The sequence below is a fragment of the Acipenser ruthenus genome, chromosome 11, assembly GCF_902713425.1.
Source record: "Acipenser ruthenus chromosome 11, fAciRut3.2 maternal haplotype, whole genome shotgun sequence".
Taxonomy (NCBI): Eukaryota; Metazoa; Chordata; class Actinopteri; order Acipenseriformes; family Acipenseridae; genus Acipenser; species Acipenser ruthenus.
The window spans coordinates 29,425,872-29,453,716 of NC_081199.1; the positions used below are offsets into that span (position 1 = coordinate 29,425,872).

A 27,845-nucleotide genomic window follows, 5' to 3' on the forward strand; every position below is an offset into this window, starting at 1 on the left:
GGAATGTAAGCATGTTAAGAAAACAATGAAAGCAACACCGAAGTGAGACTGAAACACCTTACCAAGCACATTAACTTCACAGGTAGCTGAGGCAACACCATGATCATTTTCCACTTTGATCATAAATACTCCATGGTCAACCCTGATAGAATCACGAACCATAATACAGGACTCTCCTTTTTTACTGTTGTCAACTGTGAGACGTTCTGGCAGCGAAAGGTAGAATGGCTCTTCAACTTCGGGTTCACCTTTCTTCTTCCTAATCACTGGCTTATCTGGTCTCTTCTTTATTGATTCAGGTCTAATAACTTCATCATTTCTGAGCCATGTAATGGTTGGATAAGGCGATCCAGAAATGTTAGCATCAAGTCTAATTTCTAATCCTTTTCTAACGTTCAGGCCGGACTGCAGACTTCCACTGAGAAATACTTTTGGTGCATCTGTAATAATAAAATAATATTGAAAATAAGAAAGTAATATAAAAAAAGAACTAGAAGGATTCTGATGGTATTACATGCATGATAATGAGATAGAACTTACCAACAGGATCTGAAGCTTTAACTGGTGGTGAGCTACGAGAAGGATCACTAACACCAGCAGCATTTTCTGCACGCACACGGAACTGGTATTCCTTGCCTTCTTCCAGACCTTTTACCGTGTAGGACAGAACAGGCACAAGGAAGTCATTGCACCTTTCAAACTTTTCACCACCCTTCACCATCTTCTCTAGAACATATCCCATGATCTTGCAGCCTCCATCATACATAGGTGGCTTCCATGTTAGGGTCACTGACTGTGAAGTTGGGTCATGGGTTTCAACATCAATTGGTGGATCTGGGCGTTCTACAGGAAAGAGTATACATTTACATTTTAATGTTTATAAATGACTGATTTTAAAAAATATCCTCTGTTAACTGCACAAAGAAAAACACTTACGCTTTTGATCTTCTGCAATAACTGGATTGCGCAACTCATTATACTCTCCACCACCAATCTTGTTTACAGCTTTGACACGGAAGTAGTACTCTCCATTTGGTATCAGATCTTTCACAGGCCAGCTTAGCTTGTTTTCACCAGACATAACTGCCACATAAGTTCTCCTGCCAGATTCTCTGCGTTCAAGCACATAATGTAAAATGGGGCTGCCACCATCATTCTCTGGAGGATCCCATGAAATCTTGCATGAGTTTTTGGTAACTTCACTTGCACTGATATCCTTGCACTGACCAGGCAGTCCTGTAATTAACAAAGGTGTAATCCACTGTAAGTAAACATAGTTCAATTGACTTATCATGTTTAAAAAGTTTCACTACACTTTAATTTTGCAGTTTACCTATGACTTTAATGTTGATAGTTCCGGTTACTGATCCAAGCTTGTTCTCCAGGGTAATGGTATACAAACCAGCATCAGCATGAAGACAACTGGTTATTTCAAGGAATGCTGCCCTGTGATCAGACCTAACGATTACTCTATCATCATTTTTCAGTTCCTTGCCATCCTTGTGCCAAAACACAGTTGGAGTGGGCACTGCCCTGTAAGGGATTGGGAGACTCATTTTTTCACCCTCCACAACAACAATGTCCTGAGTTTGTACCTCAATAGTTGGATTGCCTGGTGAAATAAACACATAAATAAATAAATAAATACATAAATAAATAAATAATAAAAACATTATACTTTGATGCAAAATGAGAAAATCAGATTGAACAAATTCAAAAGGATGCTTACAGTCTGGGTCTTTGGCAAATACATTTTCTGAGATCTCGGAGGGATCACTGACACCAACAGCATTGACAGCTCTAACTCTGAAGACATACTCTTTGTCAGGAATGATGCCTTCTTCTGCTTTGTACTTTAGATCTTTTACTGGCCGGGAGTTTACTCTCATCCATTTTTCAGTTCCTGCTTCACAGAGTTCAATGTGGTACCCAATGATAGGACTGCCACCATTCTTCTCTGGTGCTTTCCAGGCAATTGAAATGTTGCTTCTGTTGGCATCAGTGACATGCAACTCCTGAGGAGGAGATGGAGGACCTAAAAAAAATAAAAAATAAAAATATATATATATATATCTATATATCATAAATTACCATAAAAGAGACAGGGCGTAGAGGGAGGCTTGAGATGGGAATAACAGAGTGAGAGCATATAATTTCTTACTTGTTGGATCTTCAATTGTAAGAATATCTGTGGGTTCAGAGGGGTGCCCAACGCCAGCTTCGTTTTCAGCACGGACTTGGAATTGCACCTCTGTGCCTTCAATGACATCGGTTACTCTGTACTCACAGTCAGGTCCTGATGTCTTCCCTGCTTTGACCCAACGAGTTCCAAGTTTCTCTTTCTTTTCTATGACATATCTGTGTTAAAAAAAGGAATACAGTAAGATCCACATAAGTCGAACTTGCATTATTCGAATTTCCGGATAACTCACAGAATCTTGTTTGCCCCATTCCCAAAGTATAACACAGTTATTACTTTTCTATGGGATAACTCGAATTCTAATACCTTGAATTTCCTGGTATCTCAAAGGAAAGTGGCATCCTCCAGTACAATTTTTTTGGATACTAACTGGAAGTTTCAGGTTCATAAGTCACTTAACATACCTGCTGCAGGCGAGTTGTTTGGGGTAAAGTGAAGCATTGTGATAACTTGTTGACCATGGAAGTTTGACGCATTGCACATGTACAAGATACTACAAGTAATTCACTGTTAGTGACTTTACTGAATGCACATTCATGTGCAGCTTTTGTCATCAGTGTGGCAGGAGAAAACTACAAATCTGTTCTATATCATTTGTTTATGCTTCTTATAAGATTGTCTGTTTACGTAACTAGACTAATACAACACTGAAGTCGTTTGCATTAATTATCGTTAATAATACTTAATTAGGTATTTGTTCCTATATAGCAGGAGTAAATTAAAAATATATACACCTTATCATCACAGATATAGGAACATTGGTAACTGCTGGTTAAAATAAAATATCTCAATTTTCTTCATTTCTGGATCAGATGGATAAAAAAGTCAAACTGCTAAATTCAGACTAACCAGACTCTACTGTATTTAGCTTGAGAAAATATGTGGTTTAAAGTTATCAGTAAACTATAAATGAGAAAATATAACAAATATTATATATAAAATATACTGTATACAAATGTATATTGTATATTTTGTAGAATTATAGTACCTTAGAATAGGTCTGCCACCATCATTCTTGGGAGCTTCCCATTTCAGATCAACATGTCTCTTTGTCACTTCCACCACTGCAAGCGCATAGGGAGGTCCAGGGGTAGCTAGAGAAAAAAAAATAAACACATTTAGAATCAAGTAATAAAAACTTTAATCATTTTTAATTATTGATAATAATAATAATAATAATAATAATAATAATAATAATAATAATAATAAAACAACTTACTAAATGTATCTTTGGCAAGGACTGAGTCTTCCAGTACACAGTATTCACTCTGGCCAACAGCATTCTCTGCGGCAACACAGAATACATATAACGAGCCTTCAGAGAGCGGAGTAACTGTGTACTTGGTGTCCTTGATTGTGGTGTCAACTGCCTGCCAGCCCTTGCGTCTGACATCTCTCTTCTCAACAATGTAATTTGTGATAGGAGAGCCACCATCCCTCTCTGGGGGTGCCCACTTCAGGTCAGCAGAGTTCTTTGTGATACTCACAACCTGAAGCCAGCGTGGAGGAGAGGGAGGATCTGTAAAATAAATAAATAAATGATGTCTTTGCTTTGAATCTGCTCTTCCTTTTTAAGTCCTCTAATTCACAGTATTCACTCTTGCCAACAGCATTATCTGTGGCAGTACAGAATACATATAACAAGCCTAAAAAAAACCCTGTCATAATAATAAATAATAAATAAGTGTACTTACACAATCTCTCTTTGCAAAGTACAGGATCACTGGGTTCGCTAGGCTCACTTTCACCAGCAATGTTCACAGCTTTGACTCGGAATGAGTATTCCTGTTTCTCCATTAGTCCTTTAAGGAAGTACTCAGTCATAGGAACTCCTTCAGCTACACGGACCCAGTCTTCTGTTCCACTCTTTAGCAGCTCAACAACATAAGACTCAATCTTGGCTCCTCCATCATGTTCTGGTTTGGTCCACTGTAAGAATGCAGATGTCTTTGCAACATCTTTTACAGATGGCTTTCCAGGAGCCCATGGAGGATCTGTTAAGATAAAGAGACGTTTTCAATAGGGGTAAATTAAATGTGTTTATTACATTATTTACATTACAACCCAGTACATTAAGGTCTGTTTGTTTTTTTACAACTGAAACTTGTGCTTGACCTAAGGTATGCCATACTGATAAGCGATTTCATAATATAGTTTGGTTTGCATAGTTTAAGCACTTACCAATAGGATTTTTAACTAAGATTTTGTCTGTTTCCAAGCTTGGTTTTCCTAGTCCAGCAAGGTTCTCAGCCAAGACACGGAATTTATACTTCTGCTTTGTTGGCAATCCTTTTACTCTGATAATTGGCAAAGATAAGAAATAATGTAAGATAAAAATGTTCACAGCAAACAAATTGCAGGATTCAAATAAAACATGCATATAGATCCCATTGCAAAATATTTTACCTGAATGTTGTGTCCTTGATAGGGAGCTTGTTACACCTAATCCATTTGTCACTTTCTGGGTCAAGTCTCTCAACCCAGTATCCAGTGATGGGGCTGCCACCATCTTCATCTGGTTCATACCATGTCAACGTCAAAGAGTCTTTAGCAATATCAGAAGGCTCAAGGCGTGTTGGTGCACCAGGTGTGTCTAACAAATAAATATATATGTTAGTGTCACTGACAGAAGTGACAAAATAAAAATGTTTATTTATTATGACACTTAGAACTGTAGCTTGTTGCTAAATATATAATTGACTTACCAAAGGAATATTTAGCAATTATTGGAGTATGCTGCTCAGGCACCCCAATGCCATACATATTTTCAGCACTGACTCTGAAGACATACTCCTTAAGGGGAACCAACTTAAGGGCCTTATATGAGGTTTCCTTGATAGTTGAGGAGAGTTTATGCCACACTTCACTCTCAACAGCCTTCCTTTCAATTATGTAGTTTGTGACTCTAGAACCACCATCATCTCTGGGAGGGTTCCATGTCAGGAAACAGGACTCATTGGTGATATCAGTGATATCAAATGCAGCTGGAGGACCAGGTTTATCTGTCCAGGTAATAAACAGACAGTATTAATTGTATTCACTCTAATAGGCAAAATTGTGTAAAATCAGGGGCCCCATGTTATAATAACAGACCAGGTGCCAGAATAATGAATTACCTAGAATGTTCACTTCAACGGTTGCTGTTGCACGACCACTGGTGTTCACAGCTTCAATGATGAAGGTAGCACTGTCATCCCTCTTTGTGTTGGAGATTTCCAAAGTTGAATGACCAGGTTTGGTCACAATTTGAATTCGGTCGTCAGATTTCAGAACAAGATCAGCCTTTGTCCAAGTGATTTTGGGGTCTGGTTTGCCAGTCACAGAAGCTGGCAGTTCAATCTTGCTCCCTGCTTTAGCAGTTAGACCAGCAAGCAGTTTAACATCCAGAAAAATTTCTGGAGCCTCTGTTGAAAAGAACAGAATATGTATGTTACTAATCTAGGGTACCACATAAACAAAATAAAAGCTGAAACTGTTTAGATTATATACCTTTGGGATCCACAGCTTGGATTTCATCTGTAGGTTTGCAAGGATTGCCAGCTCCTTGTCTATTCATAGCTTTTACACGGTATGCATACCATTCTCCCTCTTTCAGACCAGTGACTTGAAACCTGTACATTTTTCAAAGAAAATAGGATGACATTTTGCTTTGCAGTAAAACTTCAACTTCAACTTTCAACAATTTTGTATACAGATTAAAACTTTAAAAAAAATAACACAAAAACCACCAAAGGACTTACTTCATTTCTACAATCGGATCGCTACAGATTTCCCACTTATCAGAGCCACGCTGGCATTTTTCAACAAGATAGCCCTTGATTTTAGATCCGCCATCATATTTTGGTGGCTCCCATGAAAGAAAGATTCCACTAGCTGATTTGTCTCTCCATTTAAGATTTTCAGGGGGATCAGGCACAGCTAGAATAAAAAATGGTTTTATTAATCTATAAATCAAATGCTTTTAATTGTTTAAGTGAACACATATAGAATATTATTTTCATTATTTTCATTTCAAATGTTTGTACAGCTCAAAACTGAAATTAATTTAAATTAAGCAAAGTAAAACACTTACAGGCCGGGGATGATACATTAATAGGTTCATCAAGGTGTGCAGGTTCCCCTGGGCCACATTTGTTGCAGGCTGATACTCTAAATAGATAGTCTTTGCCTTCAACAACATCTGTGACAGTAAACTCCTGGTCATGTATACCACTAATAATCTGAAAAGAATGATTCATAAGTTAGACGCTTGGAGAAAATTAAGTTTTAGGCTTTACTTTTACAGTGTGATTTTTTGACAATTTTTAATGTTTTTTTTTTTACCTTGACCCAAGTCTTGCGATTTACTTCACGTTTTTCAATGAGGTATCCAGTCAACGGACTGCCACCATCATGTTCTGGTGCCTCCCACATCAAATGCACTGTTCTCCTAGTTACTTCAGACGCTTTGAATTCTCTTGGTGCACTTGGACATGCTAAAAAATGATGATGAATTTGTCAATTCAAAACCCAGCATTTTTATTTTTTAAACATCAAAACATTAATTCTTAAAACTTTGACATGTATATTCAGTATTACATACCAATAACGTTCACATTGATTTCTCCTGAAACAGATGTGACGGCGTTTTCCAAATGCACAGTATAGATGCCCTTGTCTGGACGTACACTAGGGGTGATGACCAGTTCTGTAAAAGTTTTAGTAGTATCCATCTTCACACGGTCCCCACTTTCCAAGTCTTTGCTTTCGACTGACCACTTTGCAGTTGGCAGGGGATAGCCAGTTATGGGAATGCGGATCTTGAGTGGCATTGGAACAATCACCTCTAGGCCATCTTTAAATGCACTTAAGTCCAAGGTAGGTGCAACTAAAAATGATTAAAAAAAAACATTTGTTGAGAAACAATGTATATGTAAACTTTGGAGATACCTGTAATTTTTAGCCTTTTCCAAAACGTATTTACCATGTGGATCATCTGCTGTCAGTGGTCCAAGTACATCAGCTGGATCAGACAGACCAGCAGCATTCTCTGCAGAAACTCTATAAAGGTAGTTAACTCCATTTTTCAGGCCAGTAACCTGTGAAAAGTACATGAAACATTAATAACAAGACTAAAAAAAATCTTCATGTGTACAAAATCTTTTCTCAGATTAAACACATTTCCTGATCCTACGCATTTTCTATATGGTCCTGACCAAATTTAGCACAAATTTTTTTGGAACCCATTTTGAGTTGCCATAGACACAGTTATTTTGAGTTGCCACAGTGGTCACTCATCAATGCCATTTCCAAGAAGCAGCGCAAAAAATGTGCATTATCCTTGCAGACAAAAGTGAAGGTGTTGAAAGTAGTGGATAGTACACCACCGTACAAGAAAAAGAAATATGTTGCTGCAAATTTCAACATTATGTCAATCATTCTGAAAACCCAGGAGACAATAATTCAGGCCTATGAACAGCAAACTGTGGAAGCAAGTCGTCAGCGTTTCCGATTTGCTAAATACCCTGATGTTGAGGACGCCTTACTTTTGTGGTTTAAAAATGCCTGTGATCAGAATGGGACATGCAGATTTCAAGAGACTTTAAGAGTTCACTACAACTGTATTTTCAGTAAACTGCCCATCACTTTTAAATGTATAATAGATTTCACTGTACTGTAATTGAAATTCAAATTCAGTGTTACTGCAACTTCAATAACAACTGGCAGTATGCATTTGACTGAGACTCCTCATAATAAGAATTAATATTAAGACATTTTGTTTTGCTGGTCCCATGGAATTCGTATTAATGAGAGTTGACTGTATATGAAACTTTGAAGTTATAGTATTTACCTTATATGAAAGATCAGGGCAAAGTCTTGCATTGCATCTCAGCCATTTTTCTGTTCCTTCTTCACAGCGTTCAATAATGTAACCTGTAATTTGACTTCCTCCATCACTCAAAGGAGTCTCCCATGTAAGCTGAACTGATGACTTGGTCTGGTCAGCATAGTTAAAGTTAAGTGGTGGGCTTGGTTTGTCTAAAATAAAGTAAGATAAGTTAATCAAATATATTCATAAAGACATATGTTGTATTCTGATCTTAGTATCATTTCCATGTTACAACCTATCATGAATAAAAGGTCTAAGAATCAAAGATTTCTAACATGGCCCTTGAAAATTAGTATTATTATTTTCAAATACTAACCAATTGGATCCATTATCTTGACAGGATTAGAAGCTAGACTTGGTTTGCCGATTCCAGCTTTGTTCTCAGCTTTTACACGGAAGATGTATTCTTTGTTCTCTACAACATCATTAATTGTTGCAATCAAGTCCTCTGGCTTCGTCACCATAGCCACATCCCACCTAACAGAAGTTCTGTCACGCAGTTCAATAATATAGGCTGTAATTTCAGATCCACCATCAAATTCTGGAGGTTCCCATGTAACAGTAGCACCAAATTTGCTGACATTTCCAACCATGACATTTAGTGGGGCATCAGGAACATCTGAAAGAGAAAAATTGCATTTTTTTTTTTTTGCATCTACTGTAAATATTAGGAAGTGTGTGTCATATATATCTTATAATACTTACCAAACTTGTTCTTGGCTTGGACAGGTTCATCAGTTACCACAGATTCTCCAGTGCCTACTCTGTTTCTTGCACTGACACGGAAGTAATACTCAACATCATTATGGAGTCCAGTCACTGTGAATTCAGGACAATCAGCATGATCAGTAGCCAGGGTCCAAGTCTTGCGTTTCACGTCACGCCTTTCAACAATATAGGCAATAATCTTGCTGCCACCATCGCTTTCAGGCTCTTCCCAAGCAAGACTTACTTCACCATCAGTAGTTTCAACAACATGCAAGTTCTTAACAGGCCCAGGAACATCTAGAAAGAAGTTAAACACAACAAATAGTATGTTACATGACTGTTTTCTTCTACTTATTTAAACTAATGTTAAAGACTAGATAGACTAATTATATCAGCTTACCGATAACATCCAAATTAATGAATGCTTCTGCTTTTCCATGTTTGTTCTGAATAACAATTTTGTATCGTCCCTTATCAGATTTTTTAGGATGTGACAATCTATAGATAGACATATCTGCTGATGTGTCAATGTTCTGTTTGGGCAAGCTGATGTCTCCAATGAACCATTCAGCTTCTGCCCTTGGGTAAGCATCATAGGGAACAGTCATTGTGAATGGCTTTCCAGCATCAGTTACAAGGTTCTGGTCAGTGGTCTTGATTGTTGGTACAGCTAAAAAATACAGAATCAATTATTCTTGAATCTGTTCAAATGTGATACAGAAAATAATAATACTGAACTTTACAACATCCATTTCAATAATATGTCACACTTACCTGCCAGTTCAAGCTTAGCGCTGGCATCCTTATCTTTGGCAATTACTCTGTATTGGCCTTGATCACGAGGCTTGATCTCACAGACCTGGAGTCTGTGTAGCTTGCCTTCGCTCATCATTTGGTATTTGTCACCTTGAACAACAATCATGTTGTTTCTAAGCCATTTCACTTCAACTCTGTCTTTGTTTAGTTCAGCCTCAAAGATCACATCTGATCCAGGGGCCTCAAATGCATCTTGAGGTGGTCTTACAATCTCAACTGGGGTTTCTGAAGAAAGAAAATTAAATTAAGTTAATAGTCATGTTATGCCCATGTGAAAATATTTTTTCTAAATATATATATATATATATATATATATATATATATATATATATATATATATATATATATATATATATATATATAACTTGCCTTCAACAAAAAGCCTTCCTCTGGTCCTTCTATCCTCCACACCACATGCATATTCACATTCATCATCTGGTCTACATTCTTTGATGATGAGTCTGCAAAATGTGCCATCTTTCTCAAACTGGTATCTTTAAAAAAAAAAAAAAGTTAGGTTAGGTTTAGCAATGTAATATTAATGTTAAAATTAAGATGGGGAAGGGGGTGACAGACATACCTAGGGCCTTCTCTGATTTCTCTTCCATTTCTGTACCATTTCACAGATGGCTTTTCTTTAGAGAGCTGACATGTTAAGACAGCATCTTCAAACTCAGTGACTGTCTGATCTTGCAACTGTCCAGTGAAATCAGTTGGTGCCTCTGTAATAATCATTTCAGCAGCAGATTTGTCCATTCCGGCAATGACAGTGTATTCACCTTCATCAGATAATTCACAATCTTTCACAATGAGTGTGTGTTTGTTCTTGTCTACTCTGTACATGACACGTTTGTCAAAGGTAATTTCCTTGTCATTCTTCATCCATTTCACAGTAATATTTGGACGATTAACTTTACAGGTGAAGCTGATAGTCTTTTTTTCTTGAGTTTCACAGTCTTCAAGGGGTTCAATAATCTTGATGTCTTCCTCTGTTGAAATTACATTGAAGTGTTAGTATACAGTACAATGCTGTAAAACTGTAGTTCTACTGTATTTTAAAACACAAATACTTAACAAATGATTAACAAAAATAAGATTTTACATTTACCTTGAACTGTTAAGTTGGCAGAACAGTTTGCTTGTTCGCCTCTGTGATTTGCCAATGTAATTGTGTAGTTGGATTGATCTTCCATTTGGGCATCTCGAATTCTAAGTGAGAAGACCAAGTCTTTCTGAACCATGATGTATTTTGCACTTTCAAAAATAGTTTCATCATTTTTCAGCCATTTGGCTTTGGCTCCTTCGGTATTGACTTCACAGTTAAAGACAATGTCTTGTCCTTCTTTAGCTTGCTGGTCTTTGATAGGTGTTATAATCCTGAGTTTTTCTGTAAAATAATAAATACAAAAATAAGCATGGTAGGAGCAATATAATTGTATTATCAACTGTATGTGAACAAATATATACTTTGCATTGGAGTTGGAATTAATGGCTATAAGGTCTATACACTATTATTATTATTATTATTATTATTATTATTATTATTATTATTATTATTATTATTATTATTATTATTATTTAATTGAATTGCATTAAAATAAGATTTCTGGCTATGTTGAGTAAACTGTTCTTAAAGATACTTACCAATGACGACAAGATCTGCTGAGGCTCTCGAAGAACCAATTGAAGCAGCGTATGATCCTTCATCACCAGGGATGCTACTTTTGACAACAAGAACTCTCCTTTTGCCATCTGAGATAACATCATATTTGTCACTACTTTCAAGCTCCTTGTCACCCTTAAACCATTTAACTTCATAGGTGTCCTTGGATACTGAGCAGACAAATTCAGCTTTGTCCCCTTCGAGTACTTCCATGTTCTGTGGTCGAGAAATAAATTCTGCTGCTAGTTCTGTAATAAAACCAAATTAAAGTGGATTAATATAGTCTTCAACTATTACATATTGAGATGGTATAGGCTTTATGTAAAACATTGTTTTAAGATCAATAATAATAAGGTAATTTCATTACATACCATTTACTGTGAGTGTTGCAGATGTTTTTGAGCTTGGCAGCCTGCAATTATATTCGCCTGCATCATCAACATGAATATCCTGAATAACCAAAATCCTCTTCTTGCCGTCAGCAATGTGCTCATATTTGCCACCTTCAGGCAGTTCTCTGTCACCCTTATACCACGCAACTTCTGCACTGGGTTTAGAGACTTCACAGATCAGTTTAATGCTATCTGTTTCAGTGCCTTCAACATTTGAAAGATTCTTTGTGAAGACAGTTTCTTCTTCTGCAAAGACAAAAGGATAAACAGAATTAATTAAACAGATACTTTCTAAATCAAAGAGATGAATTATGTAAAATGAATGGGTGATAATGTTCTGAAATAATCCTTACCTATGACAGTAAGCATGCCAGAGGTCTTAGATGTCCTGGCATCACATTCATATTCAGCTTCATCATCAAAGACAGATTTACTGATAATAAGAATGCGCTGGACTCCCTTGGAAATTATTTCATACTTTTTGCCTTTTCTGATCTCACTGCCATCCTTGAACCAGCGAACCTATTAAGAAATATGAAAATTAACCTTTTTTTAATTTTGAACCAGTCAATAAATGTGTTACACAGAGAGTAAAGCTTGATTTATTTGCAATCTATTTTGACATTATAAAAAAAAAGTACAAACCTTTGCGCTTTCACGAGAAACCTCACATTCGAATTTAGCAGATTCTTTTTCTTTCACTTCAACATCAGTAAGAGGCTTTGTAAACTCCACATGTGGAGCTGTCAAAAGAAATACAATTTCCATATTTGTGTAAAAACCATAAATAACAACAACAATGATTTCAGAATACTGCACCAAACCAAATTTTGAAATCACACATTTAAAATATACTTACGTTCAACATTCAGGAAAGCAGATGTCTTGAAGTCCTTTGCATCACAGGTATATGTTTTTGAATCATCAAGTGTACAGCCTTGGATGATAAGTTTTCTGACTCTTCCCTTAGCAATGAGTTCATATTTTTTAGTTTTGTGAATTTCTTGTCCATCTCTGAACCATCTGACCTCAGCTTTTTCTCTGGAAACTTCACACTCCAGGGTAGCAGTGGCTTCTTCTTCAACTGTTTGATCCTCCAGAGGTTTAGTAAATTCAACTGGTGGTTCTGTAAATAAAAAGAATAAGTTCATGAATATACATATTATTTATATAAATATTCTATTCATTTATTTTTTTCTTGCAGTGAGACATACTCTACATACTGTATATACATACTACATATAAACATAAGATGCTTTCTGCTTAGTGTTTATTTATTAGTTTTATAATTTATCTTAATTCTTTTAAGGTCTATTTACCTTTTACAATGAGTTTAGCTTGTGTTTTAAAGTCCTTAGCCGTCAGTTTAACTTCACCAGCCTCCTTCAACTGAACATCTCTGAGGGTAAATGTGTGAACTCTTCCTTCCGCACGTGTGACAACCTAATGAAAGGATGTTAAACTAACAATCAGCAACAGCATAATTTTAACAGAAATGTGTAAAAACATAAAAACATCTAACAGCCATGTAATTGAAGATTTACTAAGTGATGATGAAATTGCTGTTCTTAAGCCTGTCCAGAAGAAATGTGAAATAACAATTAGAAAGGGGGATATTTATGTGGAAGTGAATTTGTAATTATGAAAAAATTGTTCTGGCTGTGGTTTCGTTGATGAATCAGCAGTTTTCTGTGGATTTGTAGCGCAAACTGTGGATTAATTAATTAACAATATATCTGCCCCGCACCTCCTTCTCTCCAAAGCCACTTTCAGTTAGAAGATTTGTAGAATTAATCAATCAAAAGATCAAAGGGTGACGTCACAGAAATGTTTTTAAATAGTAAGAATTAATGCTAGTAGGCCTATCGCTGTTAACCAATCAGCAGAACAGTACTTGGTGGCAGAGGGTGAATAGGAAACATTTTTTTAAATTAGAAAAAGAGAAAGACACTTATTTGTTGTGAGATTACGGAAATTAATATACTGTATGTAATTTGCTGATTTAAAAAAAAACAAGCAAACAAAGAAGTTACTGAAAACAATCTGTACAGTACATTAGCAGTTTACAAATAGCCATTTCACAGTTATACACGCACATACAGTATATACACAAGTATCATAAAACACAGAATTAGATCCTGTGTCACTGTCTTCAACACATAGCTCTTTATTTGAGTGCATTCTGCCGTTTTTGGATATTTATTAATTTGGCTAAGATTTAATATTTGAGTTGTATGCTATTCTAAACCTGTATGCCTTCTCCCATGTAAGCAATTGAAGCAGTTAAAAATAACCCCATTGGAACGCTTGCAGGGCAGAACAGCTTACTATGTTATCTTAAACCCAGATCAATTGCCTGAAATGGAATTCTAATCCCCCGAGACCCTTATATGCAGAAAGAATGTAGCTGACCAATGACTAAAACAATAATATACTAAACTTAAACATATAAATAAATGATAATAAAAAATAAATAAACCACCTCAAATATAATTTTATTTTTTAATAGATCCACAACTACAATAATTCTAATTTTAAAAACATTATATAACATAACTAGTAAAGTATATAAAAAAGTTACTTGTTTAAAGCTATTACCTGTGTAAGGCCATTTCCTATTTCTAGTAATTATATTGCAATTGCTATAAATGTATTGCTTTCTCGTGGGCTGTTATAATAATAATAATAATAATAATAATAATAATAATAATAATAATAATAATAATAATAATAATAATAATAATAATAATAATAACTGAAGACTTACCCTGTCACTTGATTCCAATTTATTTTCTCCAAGGAACCATTCCACTTCAATTCCTTCATAGGAAAGTTCACAGTCGAAGGTAGCAGTTTCCCCAGCGGTAACTGTAACATCCTTTAGGGGCCTGAGTAGGCCAATTACGCGGGCTTTGGATTTAGGAGAAGACATGGTTAGTTACTCCCCTTGTGCCAAGAGTAGTGTTATTCCTCAATTGCAAATCTCCATTTCGCTGCCCCCCAAAAAGTCGGCTACTGCTCTGGAGCTTTTAAAACTCCCTGAGTGCAAGTGACTCAAGGAGCGAGGGTCTATTCAATGGTACTCTTCATTTGCATATTAACTTTCCTGAAGATTACAGCGGTCAGCAATACATTTGGAAGTCATCTGTTACCCTTCCAATTGCACATGTCTCATTCTAGATAAGGCATGCGACTTCCAAAATAGCCAGGGAACGTGATTGGGCAACATCAGTTGGCACACAAACTTGGCTATCTGTTGCTGTCAATCAACCTGTCAGCTCTTTCCAAAAATGACAGGCTGGCTGTTATCCAACCTTTCCCAAATATGCTGACATATCATTTGATTTCATAATACTTTGTTTCTTAACAGTTTTTTTTTTGTATTGATGCATTACACATTTAACAGCAGCATATAATTACACATTACTGTGGTTAATAATGTGCTTCCACAAGAAGGGGTTTTTAGTTAGCCTTTATATATTTCTCCTTACTGTACAAAACAGTTTAATATGACCTTTCCCCAAATGAGATTGTGCATATTAAAATGTTACAGTATCATTTATCAACTGATGCAAATGTTCTCAACGTAGGGCTTTACAGGCTTAAGCTCTTTTATTCGATTTGGATCTCTTCCTTTTTACTTTGCATTCACATTTTCAATATTCACATACTCCCTTTCATTTAAATTGTTTCAGACGTTATTTAAAAAAAAAATGCTGCTAATAATAATAATAATAATAATAATAATAATAATAATAATAATAATAATACTTTTTCCATAAAACATTTGATAGAACACATCCCTTGTTTTTCAGAAAATAATTACAATATACCTTTCACTCTCAGTTGAGCACTTGATTTAGCATTGGCTGCCTGGAAGTCAACAGCACCAGCTTGATCCATTTTCACATTATATAAGATAAGAACGTGCTTCGTGCCCTCCTCCTTAGTTTCACAATCCTTTAAGGAGAAATATGTAATACATTAGTGCCAAATTGCTGTGTAATAGTTATATGATTAATGTGCATGTCTTTACTAAATTATCTGTAAAAGTGCAAAAAAAAACTCCTGAAATGTTTGTCATTTGAAGACATTACAAACATATTCACATATTTTGATATTAGCTCAAATGAAGGGCTAAAAAAAGGGAAAAAAGCATTTATTCACCTATTATTTGTATTTATTCTGTAGAAAGTAACAAACTACATTTGAAGATAAATCCAGGAGCAAAATTCTTACTAATTAACACCAAACTGCAGTGGGATAAATGTAAGTAAGTTAAGCCCAATGACATAAATTAAAGCTTACAGGTGACTGGTGCAAAGCTTCTCCGTTAAGCTTCCAGTTCCCATGTACATCTTCTTCAGAAATTTCAGTCTCAAAGCGGGCAGATTCAGTTTCTGTAACCTCAACACTGTAGAGTGGTCGCACGATCTTAATGTCACGTTCTAGGGATAAAAAAATTAAGAAATTGAAAAGTGAAAATGTAGATTCAATAGCTATACTTTTTAAATGTTAAAAGACAGGTAAGTCAAGTGATTCATACCTTCAATGCTGAGTTTAGAAGTGGTCTTGTCAGAGCCACAATCACAAGTATATTCTCCAATGTCACTCTTCAGTGCTCTCTTGACAACCAAAATGCGTTTCTTGCCATCAGCTGTGATGTTAACATTCTTGGATGGAGTAATTTCTTTTCCACCTTTAAACCATTTTACTTCAGCAGTTGCCTTGCTGATCTCACACTGCAAAGTGACTTCATCTTTCTCTACTGCTGTGTAGTCTTGCAGCTTTTTAACAAAGTATGGCTCGCCCTCTGTAAAGGAAAGAAACCATTTAATTTAGTATGGTATAATAATATATTGTAAATAGTCCTGTTTAGACAGCTGCACCGATAAAAATAAAAACAAGACCATTTCAAACAAGACCATCAATAGGAAATAATGATTTACCCAGGACATTAAGCATGGCGTCCAAGCTTTTTCCCATAGCCTCCACCTTAATGAGTGATGTGTCATCAATTGATACCTCCTTAAATGCAAGGGTATGGACTTTGCCTTCATCTGTCATATGCACCACCTTGCTTGGAAGCAGGCGAGTGTCATTCTTGAACCAGGTAACCTGGATATTGTCATGAGAAAGTTCAACACTAAATTCTGCAGTCTCACGCTCTTTAACTGTGACATCCTTGATAGGTTTGACAAACTCAAGTCGGATTCCTAAAGAAAGGAAAAAATGATAATATTAACAAAACTTAAAGTCTGTTATAACTGTAAATCGTGTTATTATTAACATGTGTTAAATCTAACTAGCAGCATACCTTGGATGATTAATTTGCCTGAGGTTCGTTTGTCTTCAGCTTCAAACATGAACTTGGCTTCATCTTCATAGGCAACTGATTTAACTATAAGTGCATGTCTATTTCCTTCTGCAACTATTTCAAATTTATCATCAGCTGTTATGGCCTGAGTTCCTTTTAGCCAGCGGCTGGTCTTGGCTTCTCTTGAAATTTCACATTCAAACCTAGCTTCATCTTTTTCAAACACTTTAACATCGGCAAGTGGAGTGATGAAGGAAAGTGGAAGCTCTGTAAGGTAAATAAAACAAGAAAGAAATAAATTATATATATATATATATATATATATATATATATATATATATATATATATATACACATACATACATACATACATATATACATACATACATACATATATATATATATATATATATATATATATATATATATATATATATATATATATATATATATTTTAGCTCAAAGAGCCAGCTATATATATATATATATATATATATATATATATATATGAAGAGGTTCATGACTGAAACCAGTGGATGGAAGAACAGTTTTGAAGAAGGAAATAGAAAAGTACCTTTAACTTTAAGATTAGCTGCACACTTTGCATTAGCTGCCTGGAAGGAAACTTCACCAGACTGGGCAATCTTGCAGTTGTAAATTGTCAAGACATGCTTGGCACCATCCTCAACCATTTCAATATCCTGTGTTTGTTTAAAAAAAAAAAAAAGTTACATTAGTAAACAACAATATATAGGTAAATAGATAGGTAGACAGATAGTTATTGATATATATTTTTATTGAAAATACTTGTGAATCCCATACCGAGGAAGAAGACAAGACTTCTCCCTTCAATTTCCATTGAGAATGAACATCACTCTCAGAGATGACCACTTCAAAACGTGCTGTTTCTCCTGCAAAGAGCTCCACGCCATACAAGGGGCGCACCACCTTTATATCCCGAGCTGTAAAAAAAAAGTTATTAGATATAAATGCACATATAACAATACATGGCAAAAATGTTCATGTGTAGACAAGATAGGCCTCAACACTTACCCTCAATGTTTACATTTGACATCGTCTTATCGGTTCCGCAGTCACAGACATAATCTCCCTTATCTTTACTTTCCACTTTCTTGATGGATAAGAGTCTCCGTTTTCCTTCTGTCTTTATAGTAACCATCTTCGAAGCTTTGATCTCCTTTTCATCTTTAAACCATTTCACAGGGACATCTTTGCTGAGTTCACAGTCAAGAATGACCTCATCTTTCTCAACTGCAGTGTAATCCTGTAACTTCACAATGAAGTATGGATCTCGATCTGAAAACAATGTTTCAAAAACAGCCGTAAGTCTGAGATTTCAGATACATGTATGCATACATATTGTACAGATGTGGGCAAAAGTTTTGCATCACCTAGAATTTTAAGATTGAGACATAATTTAAAAAAAAACAAACAAAAAAAAAAACAACTATATGAACATAATGTCGATCTTTTATTTAACATCATGTGATCAAAGAAACTACAAAATGATACAGTAAAATTCTACAAGAAGCCAAAATAGTAATACAGTATTTCATGTTAGATTTCGAAATGTCACATTTTTTAATTTGTGTCGTTTTTCATTAAGTATATGAAAAACTGCAAAGCGGTATGTAATTCAATATGTTAACGTAACATTATTCAGCAGGTTTCATTTGACTTTATGAAGCAAAATTTGGCCACAGCTGTAGATACATACTGTACATACAAACAAATGTAAAATGTACATAAGTACATGAGTGATACATTATTCAAATGTGTTTTATTAATAAGTTTATTAATAAGTTCAGCAATTTTTTTAATTAACATAAATATAAAAAAGAAAATGTATTACCTAGAACAGTCAAGTTAGCCGTCGAAGAACATCTACTGGCATCTGCCTTAATCTGGCAGGTATCATCTAGAGTGACTTCTTTGATCTCTAAAACATGTTTCTTGCCATCAACAGAGGTAACGATCGTTCTGCTTGGATGAAGTTTAGTCTCATTTTTGAACCAAGAAACTTCGACATTCTCATGGGAGAGCTCAAATTCAAACCGAGCGGTTTCACCTTCCTTCACTGTTTGGTCCTTTAATGGTGTGATGAACTTCAATCGCATACCTATAATATATTTGTTTAGTTAGTTCAATTAGTACACCATCAAAGAATTAAGACACCCAACCGGTATCAGCAGTAGAAAAATACATGTGACATTAATGAACACATTGTTAACTCACTTGTTATTAAATATAAAAAGCTTCTTTTTTTTGTCAACAAATTAATAGTTATGACTAGGGCTGGGATTTAGTCACGGTGGTTGCGGGTGTCACAGATTCCGTGACTTTTACAAGATCCACGATTTTTGCTGATGTGCGTGACTTGCGGGGATGTCAGTAAATTGTGTTCCATTTTCTCTCTACCACAAGGGAAAACCAGTGTTCCATTAACCAGGGGTTTTCCAATTAATTATTAAGTAATTAATTATAGTTTTATCTTGAGGTTAATGTTTTTGATACGGTACTGTAAACATTTTAACGGCACACATAATTATGCTAAGGTGGGAAGTAAATAGTAACGTGATAAACATTTACAGTGCAGACTATTTTGTATTATTTATGATCACTTTTCCCAATAGAAAGCGAAAGATTCCTAAATACTACCTTTTAATTCTTTGCATCCAAGTTTTAAGAATTAAGCCTACTGTTTGGTTTTCTGTCTCAACAATTTGTCAGTCCCAGACTGTTGTGTAAAATTATATATTAAACGGGGGAAAAAGAAATGTGTTAACCAGATTATTCTGCCTTTTATTGCAACTGTGGTACCATTCAGTGAGCGAAAATTGTAAAGGGTACTTTAGCTGAAACCTCCTGACAGAAGGGGTACAGTTTCAAAAAAAGGTTGAAAAACCCTGCATAAAGCCAACAATCCTCTCAACATACAATATGCTGTACCAAATTAAAATGCGAAAAGAAAAATACAAAATAAACAATGACCTTGTACCACAACAGATGAAATCGGTGCGCACAGAGACATATTGTTTTTTAACTTTTTATTTTCACAAAGAGAGATAGACTGCAAGTCTTCTTTTATAATTACATTTTTGCTGTCCTGTTTTTTTTTTTTGAATCAAACTATGCTCTTCGATTAAAGTTATGTTAACAGTTCATAAATTCGGTATGTGTCTGTGTGTGTGTGCGTGCGTGTATGTACAATACTAACTGCCAGCATTCGCTGCGGGACATACATTGAATTTAATATTGTTCCACTTGTTGTTTAATTGTTGTACGGTTGCACTTAATTTAATGTACATGTCTCTTGTCAGCCCCACATCCTCTTTGTGTTATCCTCGTGTGTGTATTTCTTGCCCCCTAAGTGTGTTACACTTCCTTTCTGCTTACCCTTTCCCCTGTTTACATCTTTATTCGCTGCTTAGTTCAGCACTTATGCTACTGTTACTTAGTAGTCACCGTTGCAGAGCAAATAAAAAAGCAATAAATTGAAATTTCATTTGCTTGTCTCGTGGTTCTTTGCTTAACCTATGCATACCACGCGTCACAATATGCTTTTATTAAAGACAGTTCATTTTTTTTTAAATCCCTGTGACTTTATTCTCCCCGTTATTTGCCCCGTAATTTTGAACGCATTGACTGTGACTGCTCTGTGATTTACGTCCAAATTATCCGTGACAAACTCCTAGCCCTAGTTATGACATATTACAGTGAATAAAAATTGTGGCTTACATTTTATTTTACAGTGATTAATCATGTTAACTTGTTTACAAAATTACAGACTGTTACTGAACTAAAAGCGGTTTTATAATGTAGAGTTTACTTTGTTTATATATATACTGTATATATATATATATATATATATATATATATATATATATATATATATATATATATGCTATTATCATTGGGACTGTAATTAACATATTTAAACGATTTACCAATTAGACAGATTAGACTTTGTTTTATCAAAAACTACTTTGACATGAAGACATAATAACTTGCCTGTTACAATGAGTTTTGCTGTGGACTTCTTGCCATTTACTTCAATGGTGTATTCTCCTTCATCGTCAAAAGCAGCATTGTTGATGACCAATATATGCTTCTTTCCATCATCAATAATGTCAAATTTATCACTGGACTTTATGATATCTGTGCCTTTGGTCCACATGACCTTTTCAATATCTCTGTTAAGCAGGCATTCAAACTTCGCCTGTCTTTTCTCTGGCACAGTGACATCCTTTAGTGGCACAGAGAAGTCCAGTTCCACTTCTGCAAATTATGTTAAAACACTATTAAACTTGATTCACTTTGATTATGTTTTAAAAACCAAAAAAAAACTCTCAAGTTTTGTGTGAAAGGGTAGAAGCCCTGCTGCTGTAAATAGTTTGTAATGGTTGGCAGGGATGGAGTTAAATCTGTCCCTGCCAGCAATCACAGGTGTGCCCATTCCCCAATTGTGTAATTGGTGCTAATTGGGGAATGGCCCCATGTAGAAAAGGACCCAGAATTCCTTTGTTTGTTGATAGAATCTTTTTTATGTTTGTGTTTGTGCTTGTGCTTGTGCTTGTGCTTGTGCTTGTGCTTGTGTTTGTGCTTGTGTTTGTGCTTGTGCTTGTGCTTGTGCTTGTGCTGTGATTTCTGTATTGGTTGTCAATGCGGTACTGAAGGCAACCCAACCTACATGTAGTTATTCTTTTGTTTAAACCTTTTATTTTGGCCCTCGTACTGTATTTATTTGGTTCCTGTTTTTGTGTTTGGTTTTGGTAAATAAACACCCTTAAACTGCAGCTTTCTGTCTCTGGGTTTATTATCCAACTTACCCTTCACTTTCAACATGGCCGTAGTAATTGCATTTAATGCCTGGTAAACAACTTCCCCAGCTTGTTCAATTTTGACATTGTGTAGCGTGAGCTGACGTTTCTTACCCACTGACTTGATCTCACAGGTCTGAAAAAGAAGTATCATTTGTATTATTAAAATAGAGAATTGTAGATAGCAGACAATGCATTAAAATATTAAACACTTCCTGGATTTTTTTTTTTTTTTAAACAGTTAAAACTACATGTGGGATACATTTTGTGTAAATTACGGAAGCATTATTAGAATTGTGGAAATATATACTACAAATCAAGCTAAAAACTTACAGGTGATCGGTGCAAGACCTCCTCTTTTAGTTTCCATTCTCCGGGTACATCTTCCTCAGAAATTTCAGTTTCAAAGTTGGCAGTTTCTTTTTCATAAATTTCAATGCTTTCTAGAGGCTTCAAGATTTCTGCTTCACGTTCTAAATGAACAATAAAGAATGGTAAATCATTGTTTATCATAGCTGTGCATATTTGTGACTGGTTATGAAATCCTTTACTTACCTCCAAGAGTTAGTTTAGCTGCATATCTACGACCTTCAACCTCTACGGCATATTCTGCAACATCTTCTGGAGCAGCGTTCTTCACAAGGAGAGTAAGCTGTTTTCCATCCTTTAAGACTTCAGTCTTTTCAGTTGGAGTCATAGGGATCTCAGTGTCTCCCTTGAACCACTTCATGTTTGGCGTATCCTTATAAAGTTCACATTGAAACTTAGCCGTAGTTTTCGGTTTGACATGCTGGTCTCTCAGGGGTTTCACCAACCAATCTCGAATTACTTCTGTAAGGCAAATAGTTATATTATTGTATGAGAGTAAAATTAACATTGATATTTCAAAATCTCTTTCCTCTTTCACACACTACTAAGAAAACAAGATATTCTGAAGTCCATACCTATTACTTTGACAGTTGTTTGACATTTAATGTCTCCAGTCTCCACAGAATATACACCAGCATCTGAATCCTCAGCATCTGAGAGGGTGACAGCACGCTGCAGTCCAATGACATTCACTGCATACTTGCCAGCCTTTTCTTCAAGAGGTATACCATCCTTCTTCCAGATCACATCTCTGTCTTTACTCAGCTCAGCATGCAAGTACAGAGGCTGTCCTTTGATGACTGACATCTCTTCTTCAAGTGTCTTTGTGAAACGCACCGGCAGTTCTAAATACAAAACATAAATGCAATTTATTGTGTTCTACACCACCTATTCTAGAAATATATTTGTGTACTGTCTTCATGCCCCCATTAAAAAAAATGCTATGGATGTTGGAGCCACAGGTTAGATTTGAATATATAATTTCTTACACACTGACAAAAATAACACACATTTGTTATTGAATCATGAGTCTTTGGGGATCATTAAAACATTTTAGACTCATGTGACTTAAAGAGGATGCAGTAAAAAAAAATACCTTCGACAATGAGTTTTGCTGTGGAGGTCTTTTCTTTGTTGCCGATACGGGCTATGCATGTGTACTCGCCGGTATCTGAAAGCTGCACATCGATAATCGATAACTTCCTGTCTTTACCATCTGAAGTAAATTTGTGTTTAGGGCTTTCTCTCAAGTTGCTTCCATCTTTCATCCAAGAAGTGACTGCAGTTGAAGGCGAAATCTGACACTCAAAGACAGCGGCAGCGCCTATGGACTCTGCTTCTTCTAAAACAATATCTTTCAGTTCTTTGACAAACTTCAGTGGGACTGCCTTAAGCTGGAATCCAAAAGGTGACTCATCTGGAGGCTTGTCACCTCCAGCACCAGGTCTTAGTCCCCTCCTCTTATCTCCATCACCAGGCGAGGGAGTTTGTCTCGCTAAAATTTAGATTTGAACACGTTATCTTTTTTGGGGGTTTGATCGTACGCATGCTTGGAAGATGAGTTGGAATGATGCACTTATATGCAGGCTTTCAGTCGGAAAAAAATAGCCGGAGATGCGATTAGAGCAAAGAAAGCTGAATCAACGAGATTCCAACAAGATTTCAAGCAATGCAAAATGAGGAATGTTTCTTCTCTGAAACACCAACAATGCAGCATATCACATGCTTAAATAAATTTGGATGAACATGATATATTTCGTCCACTAGTTCTGACACGGAAAATGGCGGTATTCACAGATCTTTATAGAAAAGGATTTAAACCCATTTTCATAATAACGCTTACATTTTACTTTCATGGCACATACATGGTCAAGATCTTTTTCTACACAGACATAGAAAAAGATGCATCTACATGGGTTAATAGCTATGATTAGAGTTAATAAAAGTCTAAAAGTAGATGCAAGAAAAAAAAGGGCACATGCACATTCCAACGCATTACAACTACTGTGGGTGCTTAATTCTTAAATATGTTATAGGTACACCAATACATTAAAAAAAAAAAAAATTGTTTGTTTGTTTTTTTCGTATACACTCAAACAAACGTATGATTTATTTTCCAATTGAGTCCATGCAAATCAGTTGAATACTACTGTACTACTGTACATACAAATCTCAAAATCATGGCATACTTTCTAAAGGATGTGGAGCACATTTCATCCAGCTATAATCAGTGTAAAACAAATCTTGATTTTTATGTGTTTTGCATGCATAAGTTTGTGACTATTCATTTGTAAAGACTGTCCCTCTCACCTTTTGGTAACCCTCTACCCCTGCCAGCTTCCGCTTTGGGTGCTTTGCCATCTGTAGTAAGATAGTAACATTATTATCTGCTCATTGCAAAAGTTAATGTAATAAGAAAGCATTTTCAGCTGCACAATAAATATGATGTAAACATGATTTTTACTGAAAAAAATGATTATGGGGAGAAGAGTTTTAAGCACAGATTAATGAAATGAACCACTGTTAGATGTACTTCCACAATGTTGCATGAATATTAAAAAGGACTTTATATGTCCTTAGTTTTGTTAAAGATGGGAAAAAAGCAAGTTTTCTTGATGTTTGTGTACAGACAAGGTTTGGCAGACAGACATTTATGACAAGATGAACATCACTTTATTTCATGCGAACATTGTGAGGACAAAGGTAGACCAACAAATATTTCGAGATTATGGGGAAAAAAAACTTTTTTCCAAAGCACAGGATGTGAGGCGGTCAGTGATGGAGGTCTGCAACAGCCGTCTCACCTCGTCTTTCACCAGTCTTTCCTGGAGTCTCAACGGCTCCCTCTTCAGTTTCAGAAGGTTCTTCCCAGTCTTCAGATGAAACATATTCCTCACGTTCAGAAAGTTCTGACCCCCAGGTTTCATCCTCACCTTCCTCTTCTTCAGGTTCTTCTTCAAATACTTCTTCTTCCAAATGTGTTGGAATTTTCTTCAGTTGTATTGTTTCAGGTGACAGTTCTTCCATTGCTGGCACCTTCCCTTTCCCAACTTTAACTTGGGCTGTAGGGGTTTTTTCTTCCGGGGACTTGGTTTTCATAGGTGTTTTCTTGAGAAGAGGGGCCTTTTCCACAGGTTCTTTTACAGAAGGCTTTTCTTGAGGTTCTTTAGCAGCTTCTTTGCTTGGTTTTCGTTCTATAGGAATTGATTCACTAACCTTCAGCTTTCCATCAACTTTGGGGGAAGGAGTCTTCTTAAGTTGCACAAGTGGTTTGCTAAGCTCGACATGTTTAAGTGATACATCTGTATCTTTTTCTTCTGGTTCTTGTGGAAGTTTTCCAACCTTTTTCAGCTGCACATGTTTTTCCTCTTCCTTTGGACTTTTACCTTTGATTAGAGGCACACCCTTGACTGTTGGCTGTTCATCTATTGGAATGGTTGCTGGTTGCTCTTTTTCATTTTTATGGATTTTTTCTGGTTTCTTTAATGGCAAAACAGGTTCACGAGGTGCTTCTGCTTTTGGAACCTTGTCTGGTTTCTTCACGGTATCCGGTTCTTTTTCTTTTTCCTGTGTTGGGATTCTTTCCACTTTTTTCAATGCTATTTCTGGCTCTTTGGGTAATTCATCTTTAGGAACCCTCTCACCCTTTTTCAAGGTCAGTTGCTCCATTTCTTTTCTCTCCATTGGGAGTTCACCCTTTTTAATCTTTATACTTGGTTTTTCAGTTTCTACTGGCACGTCATCTTTTGGCTTCTTTTCAAAGGGTTTAAGTGTCACTACTTCTTTTTCTTTTTCCTGTGTTGGGATCCTTTCCACTTTTTTCAGTGTTGTACCTGGTTCTTTGGGTATTTCATCCTTAGGAATTCTCTCACCCTTTTTAATCTTTATACTTGGTTTTTCAGTTTCTACTGGCACGTCATCTTTTGGCTTCTTTTCAAAGGGTTTAAGTGTCACTACCTCTTTTTCCTTTTCCTGTGTAGGGATTTTTTCCACTTTTTTCAGTGCTGTACCTGGTTCTTTGGGTATTTCATCCTTAGGAATTCTCTCACCCTTTTTAATCTTTATACTTGGTTTTTCAGTTTCTACTGGCACGTCATCTTTTGGCTTCTTTTCAAAGGGTTTAAGTGTCACCACTTCTTTTTCTTTTTCCTGTGTTGGGATTCTTTCCACTTTTTTCAATGCTATTTCTGGCTCTTTGGGTAATTCATCTTTAGGAACCCTCTCACCCTTTTTCAAGGTCAGTTGCTCCATTTCTTTTCTCTCCATTGGGAGTTCACCCTTTTTAATCTTTATACTTGGTTTTTCAGTTTCTACTGGAACGTCATCTTTTGGCTTCTTTTCAAAGGGTTTAAGTGTCACTACCTCTTTTTCTTTTTCCTGTGTTGGGATCCTTTCCACTTTTTTCAGTGCTGTACCTGGTTCTTTGGGTATTTCATCCTTAGGAATTCTCTCACCCTTTTTAATCTTTATACTTGGTTTTTCAGCTTCTGCTGGGGCTTCATCTTTAGGAACCTTTCCAAATGGTTTAAGTGTCACCACTTCTTTTTCTTTTTCCTGTGTTGGGATTCTCTCCACTTTTTTCAATGCTATGACAGGCTCTTTGGGTTTTTCGTCTCTAGGGACCGTTCCATCCTTCCTGAGAACAGTTTTCTCTGCATCTTGTGTAACAGTAATTTTTTCAAACCTCTGAAGAGTTTTACCATGTTCTTCTGGCACTTCATGTTTAATACCTGATTCCAACTCTTGAGGAATCATACCAGCTTTCTTTAATGATAGTTCATAGCCTGCTTCCTCATGCGTTGTTGTTTTAGTGACTTTCTTAAGTGATATACCTGACTCAGTTGCAAGTTCCTCAGAAGAAATTTTGCTAATTTTCTTAAGTATTACAGTTTGTTCTTCCTCTTCCCACTCTTTTGATATCTTGGTTACTTTCTTTAAGGTTGGTATTTCTAGTTTCTCCTCTTCCTCAGTAGGGATTTTACCTTTTTGTTTAAGAATCTTTGGTGGTGCACTTGGTTTTTCTGAGGTGATAAAGGTTTCACATTACATTTAAAACATTTATTACAAACAGAAAAAAACATACACTAAACATAATAGGAACGCACATATAAACACAAAAACAGAACTAGTCCTTTCAGATTCCACATTCTCAGATCTCAAACACTGTTGCTTTCAGACCATCTAACAAATGATAAAATACATAGATACATGTAAACAGACAAAACAGACACAACAGGAACACATGTGTACCCTTTAAACAACAGTATGTTTAACAAAAATACAATTTGTACAAAGAACAATAAGAAAACACAAAGGAAAATAAGAAAACACAAAGAAAAAGACACCGCACATTGAGATTAAATGTGTTGATCACCATACCTTTTTTCGTATCTGCTCCTGGAGCTGTCACAGGGACCTTTTTCTCTTCTGGTTTGGAATCTACCGGAAAAAGTAACATTCAAGTTTGTATAGATACAGAAAGCAGCCTTAGCCTCGGGAAGTGTAACCACAACAAGAAAATATTTTATAATGGATATCTGGTATTTTTAGATGTAATGGATGAACACATTAGCAAAGAAGCGCATAAAAACTATGCTTTTGAAAACACTGGACAACACACAGAATAACACATTTTTTAGTTAGTACATGACAGGAAACTTTTATGGTCTA

At 35.8% G+C, this 27,845-nt stretch overlaps 1 protein-coding gene across 1 annotated transcript in view; it reads right to left on the bottom strand.

The window, feature by feature from the left end:
- LOC117406791 (titin-like) overlaps positions 1-27,845 on the bottom strand; it is a 165,645-nt gene that overhangs the window by 70,897 nt on the left and 66,903 nt on the right. Inside the window, exons 107-158 of the mRNA XM_059033620.1 lie at positions 27,555-27,614; positions 24,980-27,196; positions 24,486-24,536; positions 23,272-23,670; positions 22,751-23,020; positions 22,362-22,637; positions 22,140-22,279; positions 21,816-21,942; positions 20,998-21,264; positions 18,839-19,105; positions 18,019-18,282; positions 17,788-17,927; positions 17,540-17,666; positions 16,966-17,232; positions 16,598-16,864; positions 16,195-16,461; positions 15,957-16,096; positions 15,482-15,608; positions 14,416-14,558; positions 12,968-13,091; positions 12,508-12,774; positions 12,294-12,391; positions 12,002-12,170; positions 11,628-11,894; positions 11,238-11,504; positions 10,702-10,980; positions 10,174-10,582; positions 9,963-10,087; positions 9,552-9,818; positions 9,178-9,447; positions 8,775-9,074; positions 8,386-8,688; positions 8,031-8,218; positions 7,164-7,278; positions 6,783-7,067; positions 6,524-6,675; positions 6,273-6,420; positions 5,941-6,118; positions 5,690-5,811; positions 5,317-5,604; positions 4,906-5,202; positions 4,607-4,793; positions 4,382-4,497; positions 3,895-4,194; positions 3,420-3,719; positions 3,189-3,294; positions 2,162-2,358; positions 1,730-2,035; positions 1,334-1,612; positions 937-1,236; positions 541-843; positions 63-440 (exon numbers count right to left, since the gene is read on the bottom strand). Of these exons, the coding sequence (XP_058889603.1) occupies positions 63-440; positions 541-843; positions 937-1,236; positions 1,334-1,612; positions 1,730-2,035; positions 2,162-2,358; positions 3,189-3,294; positions 3,420-3,719; positions 3,895-4,194; positions 4,382-4,497; positions 4,607-4,793; positions 4,906-5,202; positions 5,317-5,604; positions 5,690-5,811; positions 5,941-6,118; positions 6,273-6,420; positions 6,524-6,675; positions 6,783-7,067; positions 7,164-7,278; positions 8,031-8,218; positions 8,386-8,688; positions 8,775-9,074; positions 9,178-9,447; positions 9,552-9,818; positions 9,963-10,087; positions 10,174-10,582; positions 10,702-10,980; positions 11,238-11,504; positions 11,628-11,894; positions 12,002-12,170; positions 12,294-12,391; positions 12,508-12,774; positions 12,968-13,091; positions 14,416-14,558; positions 15,482-15,608; positions 15,957-16,096; positions 16,195-16,461; positions 16,598-16,864; positions 16,966-17,232; positions 17,540-17,666; positions 17,788-17,927; positions 18,019-18,282; positions 18,839-19,105; positions 20,998-21,264; positions 21,816-21,942; positions 22,140-22,279; positions 22,362-22,637; positions 22,751-23,020; positions 23,272-23,670; positions 24,486-24,536; positions 24,980-27,196; positions 27,555-27,614 (13,506 nt within the window). The remainder of the gene's footprint in view (positions 1-62; positions 441-540; positions 844-936; positions 1,237-1,333; positions 1,613-1,729; positions 2,036-2,161; positions 2,359-3,188; positions 3,295-3,419; positions 3,720-3,894; positions 4,195-4,381; positions 4,498-4,606; positions 4,794-4,905; positions 5,203-5,316; positions 5,605-5,689; positions 5,812-5,940; positions 6,119-6,272; positions 6,421-6,523; positions 6,676-6,782; positions 7,068-7,163; positions 7,279-8,030; positions 8,219-8,385; positions 8,689-8,774; positions 9,075-9,177; positions 9,448-9,551; positions 9,819-9,962; positions 10,088-10,173; positions 10,583-10,701; positions 10,981-11,237; positions 11,505-11,627; positions 11,895-12,001; positions 12,171-12,293; positions 12,392-12,507; positions 12,775-12,967; positions 13,092-14,415; positions 14,559-15,481; positions 15,609-15,956; positions 16,097-16,194; positions 16,462-16,597; positions 16,865-16,965; positions 17,233-17,539; positions 17,667-17,787; positions 17,928-18,018; positions 18,283-18,838; positions 19,106-20,997; positions 21,265-21,815; positions 21,943-22,139; positions 22,280-22,361; positions 22,638-22,750; positions 23,021-23,271; positions 23,671-24,485; positions 24,537-24,979; positions 27,197-27,554; positions 27,615-27,845) is intronic.